Below are 14,772 nucleotides of genomic sequence, written 5' to 3'. Positions count from 1 at the left end.
TTAGGAAGGAATACACCAAACGAGATCTGATCAGGCTGGTCATTTTTATAGCTTCGAAGCGGCCAGCCGGAGTTGGAGGCATTTGAATTAGTTTGGCTGTGTAAAAGGAACAGTACCGGATGAAATGAGCCTGCTCTAACTAAATATATATATATATATATATATCGGTCTTTTCCAACCATTTTATTAAGTCGTGTTAGCTTTAATTAGCTGCACCCACCTCAATACCATCGATGTTACTGTTATTAGTGGCTTCAAAACACTTGCATTGTACGTCTTATGTCTGGCAAGCTGCAGATGGAGTACTACATATTGGTGTAATTTATTTCCTGATCCGCTCCCACCCGGCCGGCCACCATCTTTTATATTGCCTCAAGCACTACTGATCTCTACCATCGTCGCCACTCTTATATTTTAGTTGATTATCATTATCTTGTTTACTATTCTCGTCATAATTACCAGTACTACCAATAATGGAGAATAACTTTAATAAAGATTTGGAATAGCATGGCCTTTTAATGGGGACCTTCCATATCAGTCTCTCATGACAGAATAACCTAAAGCCACATGACCCTGATCGCTCTCTCTCGATTGCACATTAGTGCAAGTAGATAGAGGACAAAGATCAAATCAATCAAGAATAGCTGTAATTGGCCGGAATAGATAAGAGTAACAAAAAACGTGTTCAGATTCATATAATTCTGAGCTAGCTAGCTAGACTAATTTGTCAAGAGATGTGATCAATTATGCATGAGTTCAAGAAATTATTATTGAATTCAGGAAGCACATGGACTAAATGGAACATACAAATCTAATGTCAATCTGTCTCACAATATCTATATTTATTACGTACACACTTAGGAATAATCCAATCACCTTTTTTGCCTGATCACTTTATTTAAGATTACGCAACCAAATGCAATAAGCATTTCAAAGAATCGTACCACGCGAGCCCCACAACAGGGAGAAAATGAAACAGGAATTATGAAAGGTTGTGTTTTTATATTTCATTTTAGCCACTTTTTGTTCTACTTGTTTGCCCCTTATTTATTAGGTGTAGGAAAAAAAGAAAAAAAACAAACAAACTCCATTTTCCCTTAAATATCATGCTAAAGGATTCAAACCAGTAAAGTCGGGTGGAATCCTAATCCCAGTCTAAATTTAAGAGAGACCAACATAGAAAATAATAGAACTCATAAGACAGTCTTTTGGCGGGGGGGGGGCGCCTTTAATGCAAAGGGACTAAGGAATTTATTTTTAGTCTTTAATTAGTGGCAGAAAGTGCATGCATCAAAAGAACTAAAGAGTAATGGTCCGTATACAATGCTGTTATGAGGGGTAGAAAGAAAGGAAAGCAAAGGAACCAACAGTCAAAAAGACTCAAGGTTGGTACCATAGACCGTTCCTCTTTAATAATTGAATCATCGGAAAAAGAATCTTCATGGCTGTACTCCCCTAAAATCCCAATGAACTTGAATACAGCTTGATTCGGTGAGGATAAGGGTTACAAACCACAAAAATCAATTCCAAACAGAATGTGGGCAAAAAAGGTCGTAGCATGTGATCTTCTTTCTTGGTTTCCAGGAGAAAAAGGATAGAACTTGCTACCTCCCATCTAATAAGGCCAATGGACCCTTGTGTGTTTGGACTAGTGGTACAAAATACATAATTTATGAGCAGGTATATGTATGATTGATTCAAGAGAAATAATATTTACAGTCGTCATAGAGTGTGCTGTGCACTCCTTTTGAAAAAAGTGAAAGATGTCAAAGCATGCAGGGAGTGTATCAAATATGGATTTACAACAAAACAAGTATGGCTTTGACTGGGAAGAAATACTATCAACCATCAAAGCAAAGCACCTGCACCGCATGCACGTAGAAATAAGTTTTGAGGAATATATACCATGAGCGTAAACGGGGCTGCAAAAATCAATCTGTATTTATGAGATAAATGCTTAATTTGATCCCCCAATTTATACAGTTAGACATGAAGGATTTGAAATGTACAGTTACATATAAAGGATTTGAAATTACAGTTACATGTAAAGGATTTGAAATGACTCCCAATCAGGGAATGTAATACATAGGATTTGGAAGCTTGAAAGAGCGGTTGGCTGTTGAGGAGCCCAATAAATCGCTCCACTGGTCCCCAGAGTTCCCGAGAATCCTATATCCCTCTTTTACCATCTCGTTCCTCTTCTCCGACTTGAATATTGTGGCTAATTTTCCATGGTCCTCAGGGGCCCTGACAATTTGAGAAACTTCAGATTCTGTGAAAATTATGACACCGGTAAAAAGTACCACACTGTCCTTAAAATAGCAAGTTTGAGTCCTTGACCATATGATCCACAAAGTAAATATAAAAATGGAAGATATCAAAGTAAGATTTTCGTAGTTTTTTCTGTTTGCTATTTCTTCCAAGATATTGTATAAAGTTCATCCAAGATACATATACCAGAAGGAAGGGGACTGCATAGACATTGGTTCCAGCTCTGGACTACCTCATACACTGTAAATATAATTTTTCTGAAGAAAGCATATACAATGAGGATGCTAAAGAAACAAAGGAGATTTCTGTATGAATGAATGGAGGGAAAAGTTAGTTTTGAACTCAACATCTTAGTAAAGAAAAGGAAATCTGGTGTCCAGGCCAACTTCTGGGGGTTAAACAAACTTGGAATTCAAGAGCCAGCTAGACTAGAGGACATTCTATGGCATAGATTGAAACTTGAAAGAGAGCAATAAAGTTACTTAATCCATCGACAAAGAAGCTACTGCACTAGCGAAAAATGGAGAGTGCCATTATAGGGCAGAAAATAATGACATTCACGAATAACTCAATGAAAAGTGCCATTACAGGCCTCATCCATCATCCCTGTTTTCATACCGTTATGTCCAACTCAGGTAAGGTCATTATAAAGTACTGTATAAATCCCATTTGGTCTAAGATAATCTGCTAGCTAGAATTGCAACTGTTTTTTCTAATGCTAAGTAAAATTATTGCTCTAGATATCCCATTTGCTCAAGACAATGATTTCTTATGTTCACTCAGAAAAAGCAACAAAAGCCCCCAAGTGTTAATATGAAAACTTATTTTATTCTCTGTTCTTGTAAGCAATGGTATCATTACCTAGCATGTATCCTTTAATCGCATTTATAGAAATCTCTTTAACCTAATATACATACAGTTATATGTCATAAATAAAATGCATTCAGTATAAGATGGGATTTAACATTTCATGACTATCGGCTAATAACAGGTGCAATGCTTCAATATACCCACACAAAAACACATAAGTACAAACATGCACATGCATTTGTTCTTAGATCTATGAAAAAATTTGAAAGGAAAATGATATAGTATAGTTTCAAATAAATTCAATGGCTAAGGGTTATAATTTTAGCAGGCAGTTTATATATGGCAATAGCTGTTGCATCCTATCAATCATAACCACTTGCTTTTTTGTGTACACAACGTTTCTCCTCACCTCAATATGAGCTTGTCCCAATTCTGAAATCCTGCATTATTCAAATTCCCAACAGTAATCTCCCTTTGCCTCTCACTGCGCCCAGTCAGCAAGAAAACCTTGAATCCCAAACCCAAAACCTCTTCATAGAGTTTCAAACTGGGTTCTATAGCAGGTGCCATCGCCTTCTCAACCCACTTATCAAACTCCACAAGATCAAAAACCTCCAAGCTGCAAAACCCAAATCAAATATCAATTACTTCTCATGCTAGCCCATCACCACCTCAGATGTCAATTATTGCTCATAAAAGCCCATTAATAACAATACAAATAAATTCAGTTAATTCCCAAAGCCCAAATTACTCAAATCTAATCTTTACACCCTCCCTGACAAACATAAAAACAAAAAAAGAGAAACTGGATTCGTTTTAATATAATGCAAACTCCACCTCTATAGGCTCTAGTTTTTACATATTTTGATTTCTATAATTCTCACAAATTATAGATGGTGCTCGGAGAAAGATGGTGCCAGTGGATAAAGCATTGTATCTCAACAATCAGATTCTCGGTTTTGGTCAATGGTACTCCGGAAGGCTTCTTCAACAGCTCTCGAGGTCTGCGACAAGGGGATCCTCTCTCCCCACTTCTTTTCATTCTTGTAATGGATGTCTTGAGCAGAATGCTGGAAGGGGCAGTGGAAGGCGGCTTCGTCTCGGGCTTCTCGGTAGGTGGTTCTCCTCATGGAAGCTTGACAATCTCCCACCTCCTCTTCGCTGACGACACCTTGATTTTCTGCCATCCGGATCTAGCCCAACTTAGATCCCTTCGTGCTCTTCTTCTTTGCTTTGAAGCTGTTTCTGGCCTCAAAGTGAACTTAGCAAAATCGGAGGTAGTTCCCGTTGGCTCGGTTATCAACTTAAGCGAGGTGGCTGCCATCTTGGGCTGCAAGGTCTCTTCCTTGCCTATGAAATACCTTGGACTTCCCTTGGGAGCCCCTCATAAATCCAAAGTAATATGGGAAGGGATGATTGAGAAAATTGAAAGCAAACTGGCAGGGTGGAAGAGAATTTACTTGTCCAAGGGGGGAAGAATCACGCTTATTAAGAGCACGCTCTCTAACCTCCCAACATATTTCCTCTCTTTATTCCCCGTGCCTGCAGGGGTAGCGACCAGACTAGAGAAGACTTTCCGCGATTTCTTATGGGGTGGGTTAGAGGATGAAAAGAAATGTCACTTGATCAAATGGGATAAAGTATGCACTCCGTTGTCTTGTGGTGGTTTGGGCCTAAGAAATTTGCGAACCTTCAACAAGGCACTCCTGGGGAAATGGTTATGGCGGTATCATCTTGAGGGAGATGCTCTTTGGAGGCATACCTTAGATGCCAAATATGGGAGCATTTGGGGGGGATGGTGCACTAAAGAAGCAAGAGGGACATACGGCGTGGAAGTCTGGAAATTTATTCAGAATGGATGGAATAACTTTCTCGGTAACTGCAAATTTGCGGTGGGAAGAGGCACACGCATCCGCTTTTGGCATGACATTTGGTGTGGGGATGTCGCCCTGAAAAATGCTTTCCCCTCTCTTTTCAGGATCGCTTTTGATCAGGGTTCCTCGGTAGCCGATAATATGTGTAGTGCTGATGACTCTATCCAGTGGTCTGTGAGATTCTCTAGAGCTGCCCAGGATTGGGAGGTGGGAGTCATCACTGATTTCTATAGCGCTTTGTATGAAATGAAGCTAAGGGCTGGAGGGGAGGATTGCTTACTTTGGATACGCACAGGAAATAAGAAATTCTCAGTCCGTTCTTATTACAAGGCCTTGACAAATCACCCCTGCAATGTCTTCCCGTGGAAGAACATCTGGAGGTGCAATGTTCCCCTTAAGGTAGCTTTCTTTGGATGGGTGGCTTCTCATGGTAAAATTTTGACTATAGACAAGTTAAGAAAACGTGGACTCTACTTATTGGATTGGTGCTTCATGTGCAAACATGACAGTGAATCTGTGGACCACCTCCTTCTTCACTGCGAAGTAGTTAAGACCTTATGGGATGAAATCCTATCCAGGCTTGGTATTGCATGGGCTATGCCTAGGAGGGTGATTGATTTATTGTCTTGTTGGCAAGGGATGAGGGGCAATCGTCAGATAGCTACTGTCTGGAAGATGGTACCTTTATGCTTAATGTGGTGCACATGGATCGAAAGGAATAGACGCTGTTTTGAGAACAAGGAACGCTCCCTCGACGGTCTCAGGGCTTTCTTCTTTCACACCCTATTACTTTGGGCGTCCTTTATTGTATTGAACAGAACAAGTCTTCATGACTTTTATGCTACTATTCGTAGCACTTAGTTTGTAACTAGGCTCTCTTTTGTATACATCCTGTGTACTCGGGCTTTGCCTTTTTACGTGGATCAATAAAATCTCTTACTTATCAAAAAAAAAAAATAATTCTCACAAATCAAACAACGTTTAACCAATTTGATTGTACAATTTCCAAAAGATAGCTAAACCCCCATCTTCCAAGAGATATCGAATAATAAGGGGATAAATGAATAAATCAGCAAGATGCAACTGTGGCTGATTCTCTCTCTTTTTCGAATAATAGCATTCAATGGATCGTTGACTTCATGAGAAATGTAAATGATTGGGAAGTTAATGTTATTTCAGATTTTCCCAGCAGATTATATGAGTTGAAGATTGTCCAAGGAAGTGTAGACAGATTGTTGTGGATTCATGAAAGAAATTTCAGATTCTCAGTACACTCCTAATATAAACCTGCCAAAGTGTATGTGATTACCCCTGGAAAAGTATTTGGAAAGTTAAAGTGCCAAGTAAGGTAGCTTTTCTTCTATTGGCTGGTGTCTCATGATAAAATTTTGACTACAGAAAATCTAAGAATGCGTGGTCTTTGTATTATTGATTGGTGTTCTATGTGCAAGATTGATGGTGAATCAGTTAATCACTTGTTTCTCCATGGTGAGGTGGCTAATATTTTGTGGAATGTCATTTTTGGAAGGATGGGTATTTCCTGGGTGATGCCAAAGCATGCGGTGAAATTACTAGCTTGTTGGAGGTATGCTGGGAGGAGTCTACCTACTGCAGCCATTTGGAAAATAATGCCTTTGTGCTTGATGTGATATTTATGGCTAGAAAGAAATGAGAGATATTTTGAAAGTCTATGTCTATGGGCCAAGGCTAATGTAATGAATGGTGATGATGTGTTGGAGTTAACTTAGTATTTTTCTATCTTTTTAGTCGTTGTGTGTAGGTATTTCCTCTTGTATACTTATTGTATATTTGGACTATGCCTATTCATGTTAATAAAATTCTTATTAATTATAAAAAAAATAAGGGAAAAAACGGAAAACAAATGTTTAAACAAAAGGTAGAAGCTACAATTGTGCCCTATGATCTGCGCTATACAAGGAAAGTAAATCTGCACATTGACCAAGAAAAGAAGGTAAAGAAAATAAAAATTCTACTTATCGTTCCCTCCACCACACTGCAGAGTCTGTGATTTATTTGCTGTAATACACTGTTCTATTTTCTTTCTATTTAAGCAACCTAAGTTATAAAAAAAGAAAACACTTTAGAAAAGAAGCAAGCTTTAAGAATCAGGATGATACCCATAACCATGTTCAGCATAATACGGAAGATTCGAAAGCAAGGTCTCGTCAACATCGAAAACCCAAACATCCTTCCCATCCCCACTCAATTCCACACTTTTCGCGTAAATTCCTGCCTCCTTCGACACCCTCTGGATATCGATAGTGTAGGCCCGGCCCCTTATGTAATCCTTCACATAGTCCGCACATTCCTGGGGAATTATTTTCCAGGGGCTGAGATTGTTAGCCTCGACCGCGAATCTCCAACTGGTACACTGTAATTTGAGCTCCTCATCGAACTCCTTGAACTGATTCTCGATGTTCTCCTGGTATTCGAGGATCAAAGGCCTCGGAAGAAGATGGGAATTGTGAGTTTCGTAAGAAAAAGCGAGGGAAAGTAGAGAGAAAACAACAAAGAATCTCAAGAAAGCCATCCTGGGGACGAAGAGAATTGATCGTTTTCAAGATGTGAAATTCTGGGTATCCGAGATAGGATTTATTTGTAAAAGGGAATGCGTGAGGAAAACAAATTGAGAGAAGAACTCAATATATAAACATATAAGATAATACGTTTCTTCTGCAGGGAGAAGGGAGGAGAGGAAACTTGTTCGGAACAGTAAAAGCAAAGCTCTCTCTCCCCTGTCAGAGGAAGAGAGAAAGACGAGGTTGCGTGTGAGCGGAGCAACGAGGGAGCTTTCAAAGTTCGGTTTCATGTATAAGTTGCATGCGTGTTTTGGGTTTTCGGAGTTTTTGAAATAACCAGGAAACCTCTCCAAAGTAAAATTCTACCACTCATATATTTATGGAAAAATCTCATATATTTATGGAAAAATCTTATAAGAAAAATTATTAAATATCTAAGATATTGATGATATTATGATAAGCACAAGAAATTAATTAATTTAGAAATAATAAAATCAAAATATATATATTTTTTAAAATAAAAATAATTATAATATATGGTGTGTGAGAATGAGAGTAGTAAAACTTAGATATAGTGTTAAAATTTGCGCAAATCTAAATAAATAAAATATGTAAATCTTCTAATTTATTATTCCAATTTATATGTAAATCTTCTAAGATTACTTGGTATTTCTGACTCGGTCGTAGACTCGTAGGAAAGGCATTATCCACAACGGGATGTTATGTTTTGTAGTCTTGGCACAGCTGGTTGCCCATAAGAGACACGTGGATTTTTTTATTTTTTTTTAATTGGCTTTTGATAACTGGCTGTTTGATCTTGATCCAATTGATTCAGTTGCTCCTGTTCTTTACCGCCTAGTACAGATGAGAAATATCTAAATCTCCCTAATTAGATTCACTTGCCGGTTTCTGGGCGTCCCGACTAACCCGGGAGAGACAAATGGGTTTATTTCATTAGTAATAAATGTTGGATTGAACATGAATACCAAAGCAATAACAAAACATTAATGCATGGAATTTTGATTCGTTGGAGAAACTTTTGATTTTCTTGAACGAGAGAATGTGAACAGTGTTGCCGCTGGTCTTTAAAACAGGCCTTCAACGTTCCTAAAATAAGAGTTTTCAGAGCCGACCAATGGATTATGAATGACAGACAAAATACGATGTACGTGTACTCTTGTGAATGTTTTGTTTTTCATTGGCACCACTCCCCATTCTAAAAGTGAGGGGAATAGGGAATAAGTTTCAATATTAAAGAGAAGGAAGAAAAAGAGCGTGAGAGTATAAACAAATTTCTCATCTCCACACTCTTTTGTTCTACAAAAAGAATTCAGAGGTATTGGCTAGTTGCTATTTGCCCATGTTGGAAATTGTATGCTCATCTCTTATTAAGCAAAACGAAAATATCTACCTACTAAGATTCAAGGCAACTCCCTTTCTTCTTTTAGTATTGAATAATGGAATGAGAATCACAAATTCATAAGCAACCAAAGCACAACATTAACATTCATGGAAGTGATGGGATCCAAATGCTGTGGGACAAGCCCTCCAATATTCATGTTCATTATAAATAACCTGAAATCTCATCCTACATGAGACACCAAATTCACCTTCACCGGTCACAAAGGTCCCGAAGGAAACGACATCAGAATGCCCAAGCCACGACTACTTGCTCTTCTCTACCTCATAACAGCTTTTGTGATGCACTGCAATTGCCAGGAGCGAAAGGTACGCTTGAATTTCCTGTTGTGCTTATTCTTATAATAAGGTTTAGTGCTCTAAAATCGTACGCCTTTTAAGTTGAATTAGATGTATAGTTCGCATAATTCCACTAGATGCTTTTCACATGAGTGCATAGTGATTTGGTGATCAACTCCTAGTTTCATGGTTTCAAATTCAGGTCCATGTTGTATACATGGGGGAAAAACCAAGGGGCGGAATTTTCGGGGCATCCACACCTCATGTCATGCATTGCTCCATGTTGGAAAAGGTTCTCGGAAGGTACTGCACAAATAATGGAGTCATTAAATGGATCGTTAGTATTCACTGGCTTCCATTATCGTTATAACAAAGTAGTAGGGACTCATAATTAGGAGAATAATTCTGGTTCTTGAAACTTTGAATTGCAGCACTACAGCTGCAAAGGATTCACTAATTTACAGTTATGGAAAGAGTTTTAATGGATTTGCGGCTAAACTAACAGATGAAGAAGTTGCAAGATTTGCAGGTGAGATTGTCATGCATGTATTGAAGACCGATCTTTATTTGCATGAATTAAACTGATGTTCCTTTGCAGAGATTGAAGAAGTGGTGTCAGTTTTTCCTAACACGATGTTTGAACTTCATACAACAAGATCATGGGACTTCTTGGGATTTACTCGATCCCATGTTCGACGTTCTCGAGGAGGAAAAGACGTAATCGTTGGAATAATAGATTCGGGTAGAAATGTGGAACTCCAATATTTCTCTGTATTTCAGGCTCAGTTTTAAACTTAAAGGAAAGTTTTGAACTTACTGTTGTTCTACAGGAATCTGGCCAGAATCGGATAGCTTTAATGATAAAGGTTTTGGCCCTCCACCTGCAAAATGGAAGGGAACTTGCCAAACTAATGAAAACTTCACCTGCAACAAGTGAGCAATCTGTCTTCTTTGGCCTTCTTAATCTCCTCGATAAATGATAGCTCATCTAATTACTAATATCGTTGCAGCAAAATCATTGGAGCTCGATACTATAACAGCCGAGGTGTCTATTCTCCAGAAGACATCCAGTCTCCAAGGGACTCCCGGGGACATGGTACACATACTGCTGCAATTGCAGCAGGTATAAAGGTATCCAGAGCAAGTTACTATGGCTTGGCCATGGGGAATGCAAGGGGTGGAGCCCCAAATGCGAGACTATCTGTGTACAAAGTTTGTTGGTCTGGTGTTGGCTGCTATGCTGCAGATATCCTTGCAGCTTTCGATGATGCAATTGCTGATGGAGTCGACATCTTATCAATTTCTATTGGAGCACCATATGCATTTCCATATTGGGAAGACCCAGTAGCGATCGGATCTTTTCATGCAATGATGCGGGGGATATTGACCTCAGCTTCTGCTGGAAATAATGGACCAGACCGAGCAGTGGTCCAAAACTACTCGCCATGGTTACTAACTGTCGCGGCTAGCAGTATTGACAGGAGATTTGTGTCCCAATTGGTTCTTGGAAATGGACAGATATACACGGTGAAGTATTGTTCAGTAAACTACACTTTACTTTTGTCTCCTTTAAAATGGCCCAAAGCTTCAAGCTGACAAGTGCTTTTTTTTTTTTTTTTATTGATGGTGAATCAACACATTATAGGGATCTGCTATAAATAGCTTTGATCTCAACGGGACCCTATTTCCTTTGACTTGGGCTGGAGATGCTACAAACTACTCTGCCAATTCCATCTCCGAAATCTCGAGTCACTGCTATCCCGGCACGTTGGACTCTAAAAAGGTTGAGGGTAAAATTGTTCTATGTGAAGGGCGCTCAGATGGTTCTGCTATCATCATGGCAAATGGAGTGGGTGTCATAATGCCTAGTCGACCTATGGATAACTTAGCTGCTCCTTTCCCTCTGCCTTCCACACTCATCAGTACAGAAAACATTTCTGAAGTATTAGATTACATAACATCTTCCAAGTAAGCAACCCCCTGAATCTTTTTTTCTTAACACAATTGCTTAAGTTATATTTTTTTCATAATATTCGAAGTAATAACGATGATGATGATGACCATCTTCACAGTAATCCAGAAGCTACTATATTGGTAAGTGAGGAAGTAGAAGATACCGTGGCTCCCTCAGCTGCCTCCTTTTCATCTAGAGGTCCCAATCCGATTGCTCCTGACATTCTTAAGGTAAAAGAAAAGATAACTAGAAAAACTAGTAAACTGTAAATTTTTAATTTTTTTTTATATAATACCAAACTGCTTGGAAGTATTTTCTGAATTGAGCTCTTGGATTAATGATAATAATCACAGCCTGATCTCTCTGCACCGGGTGTTAATATCCTTGCTGCTTGGTCTCCCATTGGACCTGCTTCAGTTTACGACCAGGATACCAGGAGTACCAAGTACTTTATAGACTCTGGAACATCAATTTCTTGCCCTCATGCTAGTGGAGCTGCAGCTCACGTGAAGGCTGCTCACCCAAGTTGGTCTCCTGCAGCAATCAAATCCGCACTCATGACCACAGGTAAGGTAATGAGATAGGCTTTTTGTTTTTAATGTTTTGAGACATGAAGAGTCGTTTTAACATTGTTGTTTTTTTCATTTTAGCATACATGATGGACCCAGATAGACATGAAAATGAAGAGGAATTCGCTTATGGATCTGGTCTCCTAAACCCTGCGAAGGCTGTGGATCCTGGGCTGGTCTTCAACGCATCTGCTAGTGATTATATCGGCTTTCTCTGCCACCAAGGCTACAACACGACAACCCTAAGACTAGTCACAGGTGACCGCAGTGTCTGTGAAAGCACCAAACCTGGTAGGGGTTGGCATCTCAACTATCCTTCCTTCTCCTTAGCCATTGAAGATGGCCACAAGATCAGAGGCACTTTCAGAAGAACAGTTACAAACGTTGGCTCGCCAGACTCAACCTACTATGCTTCCATAGATATACCAGATCCTCTGATCCACATCCATGTGAAACCGTCTGTTCTTTCATTCTCTGCCGTTGGAGAAGAGAAAAGCTTCACTGTGACGGTTAGAGGACCATACCTATCACAAATGCCAATTATATCAGGTTCTATTGTTTGGAGTGATGGTGTGCATGGGGTGAGAACCCCACTCGTAATTTACACAGTCCTTCATCAGCATTTGCCTACAGTCCCTCACGACTAACAACAAAACCTTCGCCAACAAGTTCTTCAATATATCACAAAAGCAGCATCATGGATCCAAATTGAGATCCGAGGCTATATCGCCCAGATGTAGAAGTGCCATAAATAGATGCATCGTTCCAATATCACCTCCCTATTGTGCACTTTAATCTGTTGCAATGCAGTTCTGTAACAATTCGAGAATATTTACCATGTATATTCTTTAATAATCTATTTTCAAGTGTCCACAGTTCACCATGTATCTACAAAACACAACTGATTAAAAATATTATTAAATAATTTCATACATCGAGAATATTTTCCTTGTTGCGGTGCTGCTCCCACAGCTGGGAGCTCCCGCTTTTATATATATATATACATTTGCTATTTTTTTATATATATTTTTTAACACTTTTAGATATTTTTAAAAAAAAATCACAATATTATTAAAAAAGCACTTACTTAATCATGAAGTAAAAATAATAATAATAATAATAATAATAAAAGTCCCGATGCTAACTTCCAACGGGAGCCATAGCAGAAAGAGTAGCATTTTCCTTTCCACTGACTCTGTTTGTGATCGTTCCATAATAACACAATAACTACAACTACGTAGAGCTTACTGATATAACAGTAGAGGGATTCCTTAAGGGATAAAAACTGCTTATATAGAACTGAAATAAGTATACATGAGGCAATTGCTGACACAATAATTTCATTACAGGGCCTTAACCTTACAAGTAAATTCTCAATTCCCAAACCCGAGCTTGAGCTTGTTGGTTGTCCTCAGCCTCCAATAAAATCAAAATCTACAAAATTTTCTTTCTTTTCCTAAGCAAAATCTACAATTTACAGCTTTCCCAGAAAAGCTCTACCAAAAGCAACGGCCCAAGAGCCCGTATCTGCTACACCGAAAATATCAGAGGTACTGCCGGAGGCTTTCACCACTCATGGACTCCATTTCCTTGAGAATCTCTTGTGCAAGAGATTTAACAGGTAGCTCCACATCCTCCAGCAATTCACCGAGGAAGGGGATTGTTTCAGCTACAAGTACCAGATACTCTTCTTTCAGTTTCTCCAGAAGATATTTAACAATTCTCAGGCCCAAAATTCGAGACCGCACTTTGTCACAACGAGTTTGCATCAAAACCTGCAACACAATTTGAAAAAGGAAAACTGAGAGAGAGAGAGAGAGAGAGAGAGAGACTGTTGTTCCAGATAATTATGGAGATGAAGTCAGAGCCTCAAAGTTTGATAGGTAAAAATATAAAAGGCATGGCAATTACGGTTCAAAGGAATTACAGATATAAGATCATACAAGTTAGAGTAGACCTCTATCAGATTGTGAAATTAAAGACCCAAAAATTCTTGCATATAATCTTTAAACCCAATTATTTAAAGACCAATAACTTTGGGTTCAAAAGCAAAAGGTTAATCCTTCTGGTGATGGGAATTGACAAATTGCTACAGCAAGAAAACTAGCTTGTATACTTACTTCATGGTTCAAGGGTTTCCATAAAAGATCAGTCCCTGCAGTAACAGCCATTTGACCAACGCAAAGAACCAATAAGTCATCAACTTCCTTCACAGATGGTATGTTAGGATTATCTTCAAGAGAAGCAGGTGGATCTATGACAAGCTGTGAGACAATGGGTTTCAACAGAACCTGCAAAATAGATGCCTAGATAAAATCAATACAAGGATATAACAAAGAACTTAAAAAATAAATGTAAATCTTAAGAATGTAATTCCAGTAACTTCATATCTTTATTTTTTTTATAAGTAAAAGATTTACAATATCTTAAGAATGAAATTCCCGTTACTTCTTCCGGTTTGCATCTTCAGTTCAAATTTCAGAAAGATGTAGTGTATACTCACTCGTCTCTCAAACTCATTCGACTAACATGATCGTTTATGGCCCCTATGGTACAACAAAATTGAAAATAATAACGTCTCTTTGAATAAGTCTATTATAATTATCAGCACGCACAAACAGAAACCATACAGGGTAAAAAAGACTAAAGACATGTTTGGATAATGAGATAAGACGAAAATTCTATGAATAGTAGTGAAATAGTTTGAGTTAAGATGTTGTATTGAGTTTTGCAAAATGAGAGAAAAAATTAAATATAAATATTAAAAAATTAATTATTAGAATATTATTTTTTTATTTGAAATTTGAAAAAGTTACTTGAACCACGTGGAACCATGACCATGCAAGTCATTTTCTGGAGAGTGAAATTGAAACCCACATCCTAGCGGCTGGATAATAAAAACCTACTGAAAAGCATATCACTTAACGGGAACTCGTGAACTCAGTGAATCTTGGTAATGGGAAAATCTAAGGTGCAGTTTGGATAATGAATTGAGGTGAGATGAGTTAAGATGAAAGTTGAATAAAATATTGTTAAAATATTATTTTTTAATATTA

The 14,772-nt window shown here is 38.3% G+C and overlaps 3 protein-coding genes across 9 annotated transcripts in view; 1 reads left to right on the top strand and 2 right to left on the bottom strand.

Moving 5' to 3' along the window:
- Window positions 1–1,923: 1,923 nt before the first annotated feature.
- On the bottom strand, window positions 1,924–7,847 carry LOC122316606 (acid phosphatase 1-like). The gene is made up of 3 exons (XM_043133273.1): window positions 7,094–7,847; window positions 3,491–3,700; window positions 1,924–2,247 (listed from the first exon to the last, which is right to left on the bottom strand). Exons 1-3 carry the CDS (start codon window positions 7,504–7,506, stop codon window positions 2,070–2,072), a joined length of 801 nt encoding a protein of 266 aa, XP_042989207.1. The 5' UTR covers window positions 7,507–7,847; the 3' UTR covers window positions 1,924–2,069.
- A 785-nt stretch (window positions 7,848–8,632) lies between these two features.
- On the top strand, window positions 8,633–12,648 carry LOC122315378 (subtilisin-like protease SBT4.3). Its single transcript, XM_043131251.1, has 10 exons — window positions 8,633–9,223; window positions 9,396–9,496; window positions 9,625–9,722; window positions 9,792–9,935; window positions 10,024–10,126; window positions 10,204–10,720; window positions 10,839–11,161; window positions 11,266–11,377; window positions 11,501–11,714; window positions 11,798–12,648. The coding sequence occupies exons 1-10, from the start codon at window positions 9,146–9,148 to the stop codon at window positions 12,361–12,363; spliced, it is 2,256 nt and encodes a 751-aa protein (XP_042987185.1). The 5' UTR covers window positions 8,633–9,145; the 3' UTR covers window positions 12,364–12,648.
- Window positions 12,649–12,987: 339 nt separating this feature from the next.
- The window catches only part of LOC122315066 (uncharacterized protein At3g06530), a 34,461-nt gene continuing 32,676 nt past the window's right edge, over window positions 12,988–14,772 (bottom strand). For all 7 annotated transcript variants that reach the window (XM_043130770.1, XM_043130774.1, XM_043130771.1 and 4 more), the window contains 2 exons: window positions 13,837–14,007; window positions 12,988–13,491 (listed from right to left, as the gene is read on the bottom strand). In XM_043130770.1, the coding sequence (XP_042986704.1) occupies window positions 13,261–13,491; window positions 13,837–14,007 (402 nt within the window). In that variant the 3' untranslated portion in view covers window positions 12,988–13,260. The remainder of the gene's footprint in view (window positions 13,492–13,836; window positions 14,008–14,772) is intronic.

This window comes from Carya illinoinensis, chromosome 7 (assembly GCF_018687715.1).
Source record: "Carya illinoinensis cultivar Pawnee chromosome 7, C.illinoinensisPawnee_v1, whole genome shotgun sequence".
In the NCBI taxonomy this organism is placed as follows: domain Eukaryota; kingdom Viridiplantae; phylum Streptophyta; class Magnoliopsida; order Fagales; family Juglandaceae; genus Carya; species Carya illinoinensis.
The sequence above is the reverse complement of the archived record's forward strand: the minus strand, read 5'-3'. Positions and strand labels throughout refer to the sequence as shown.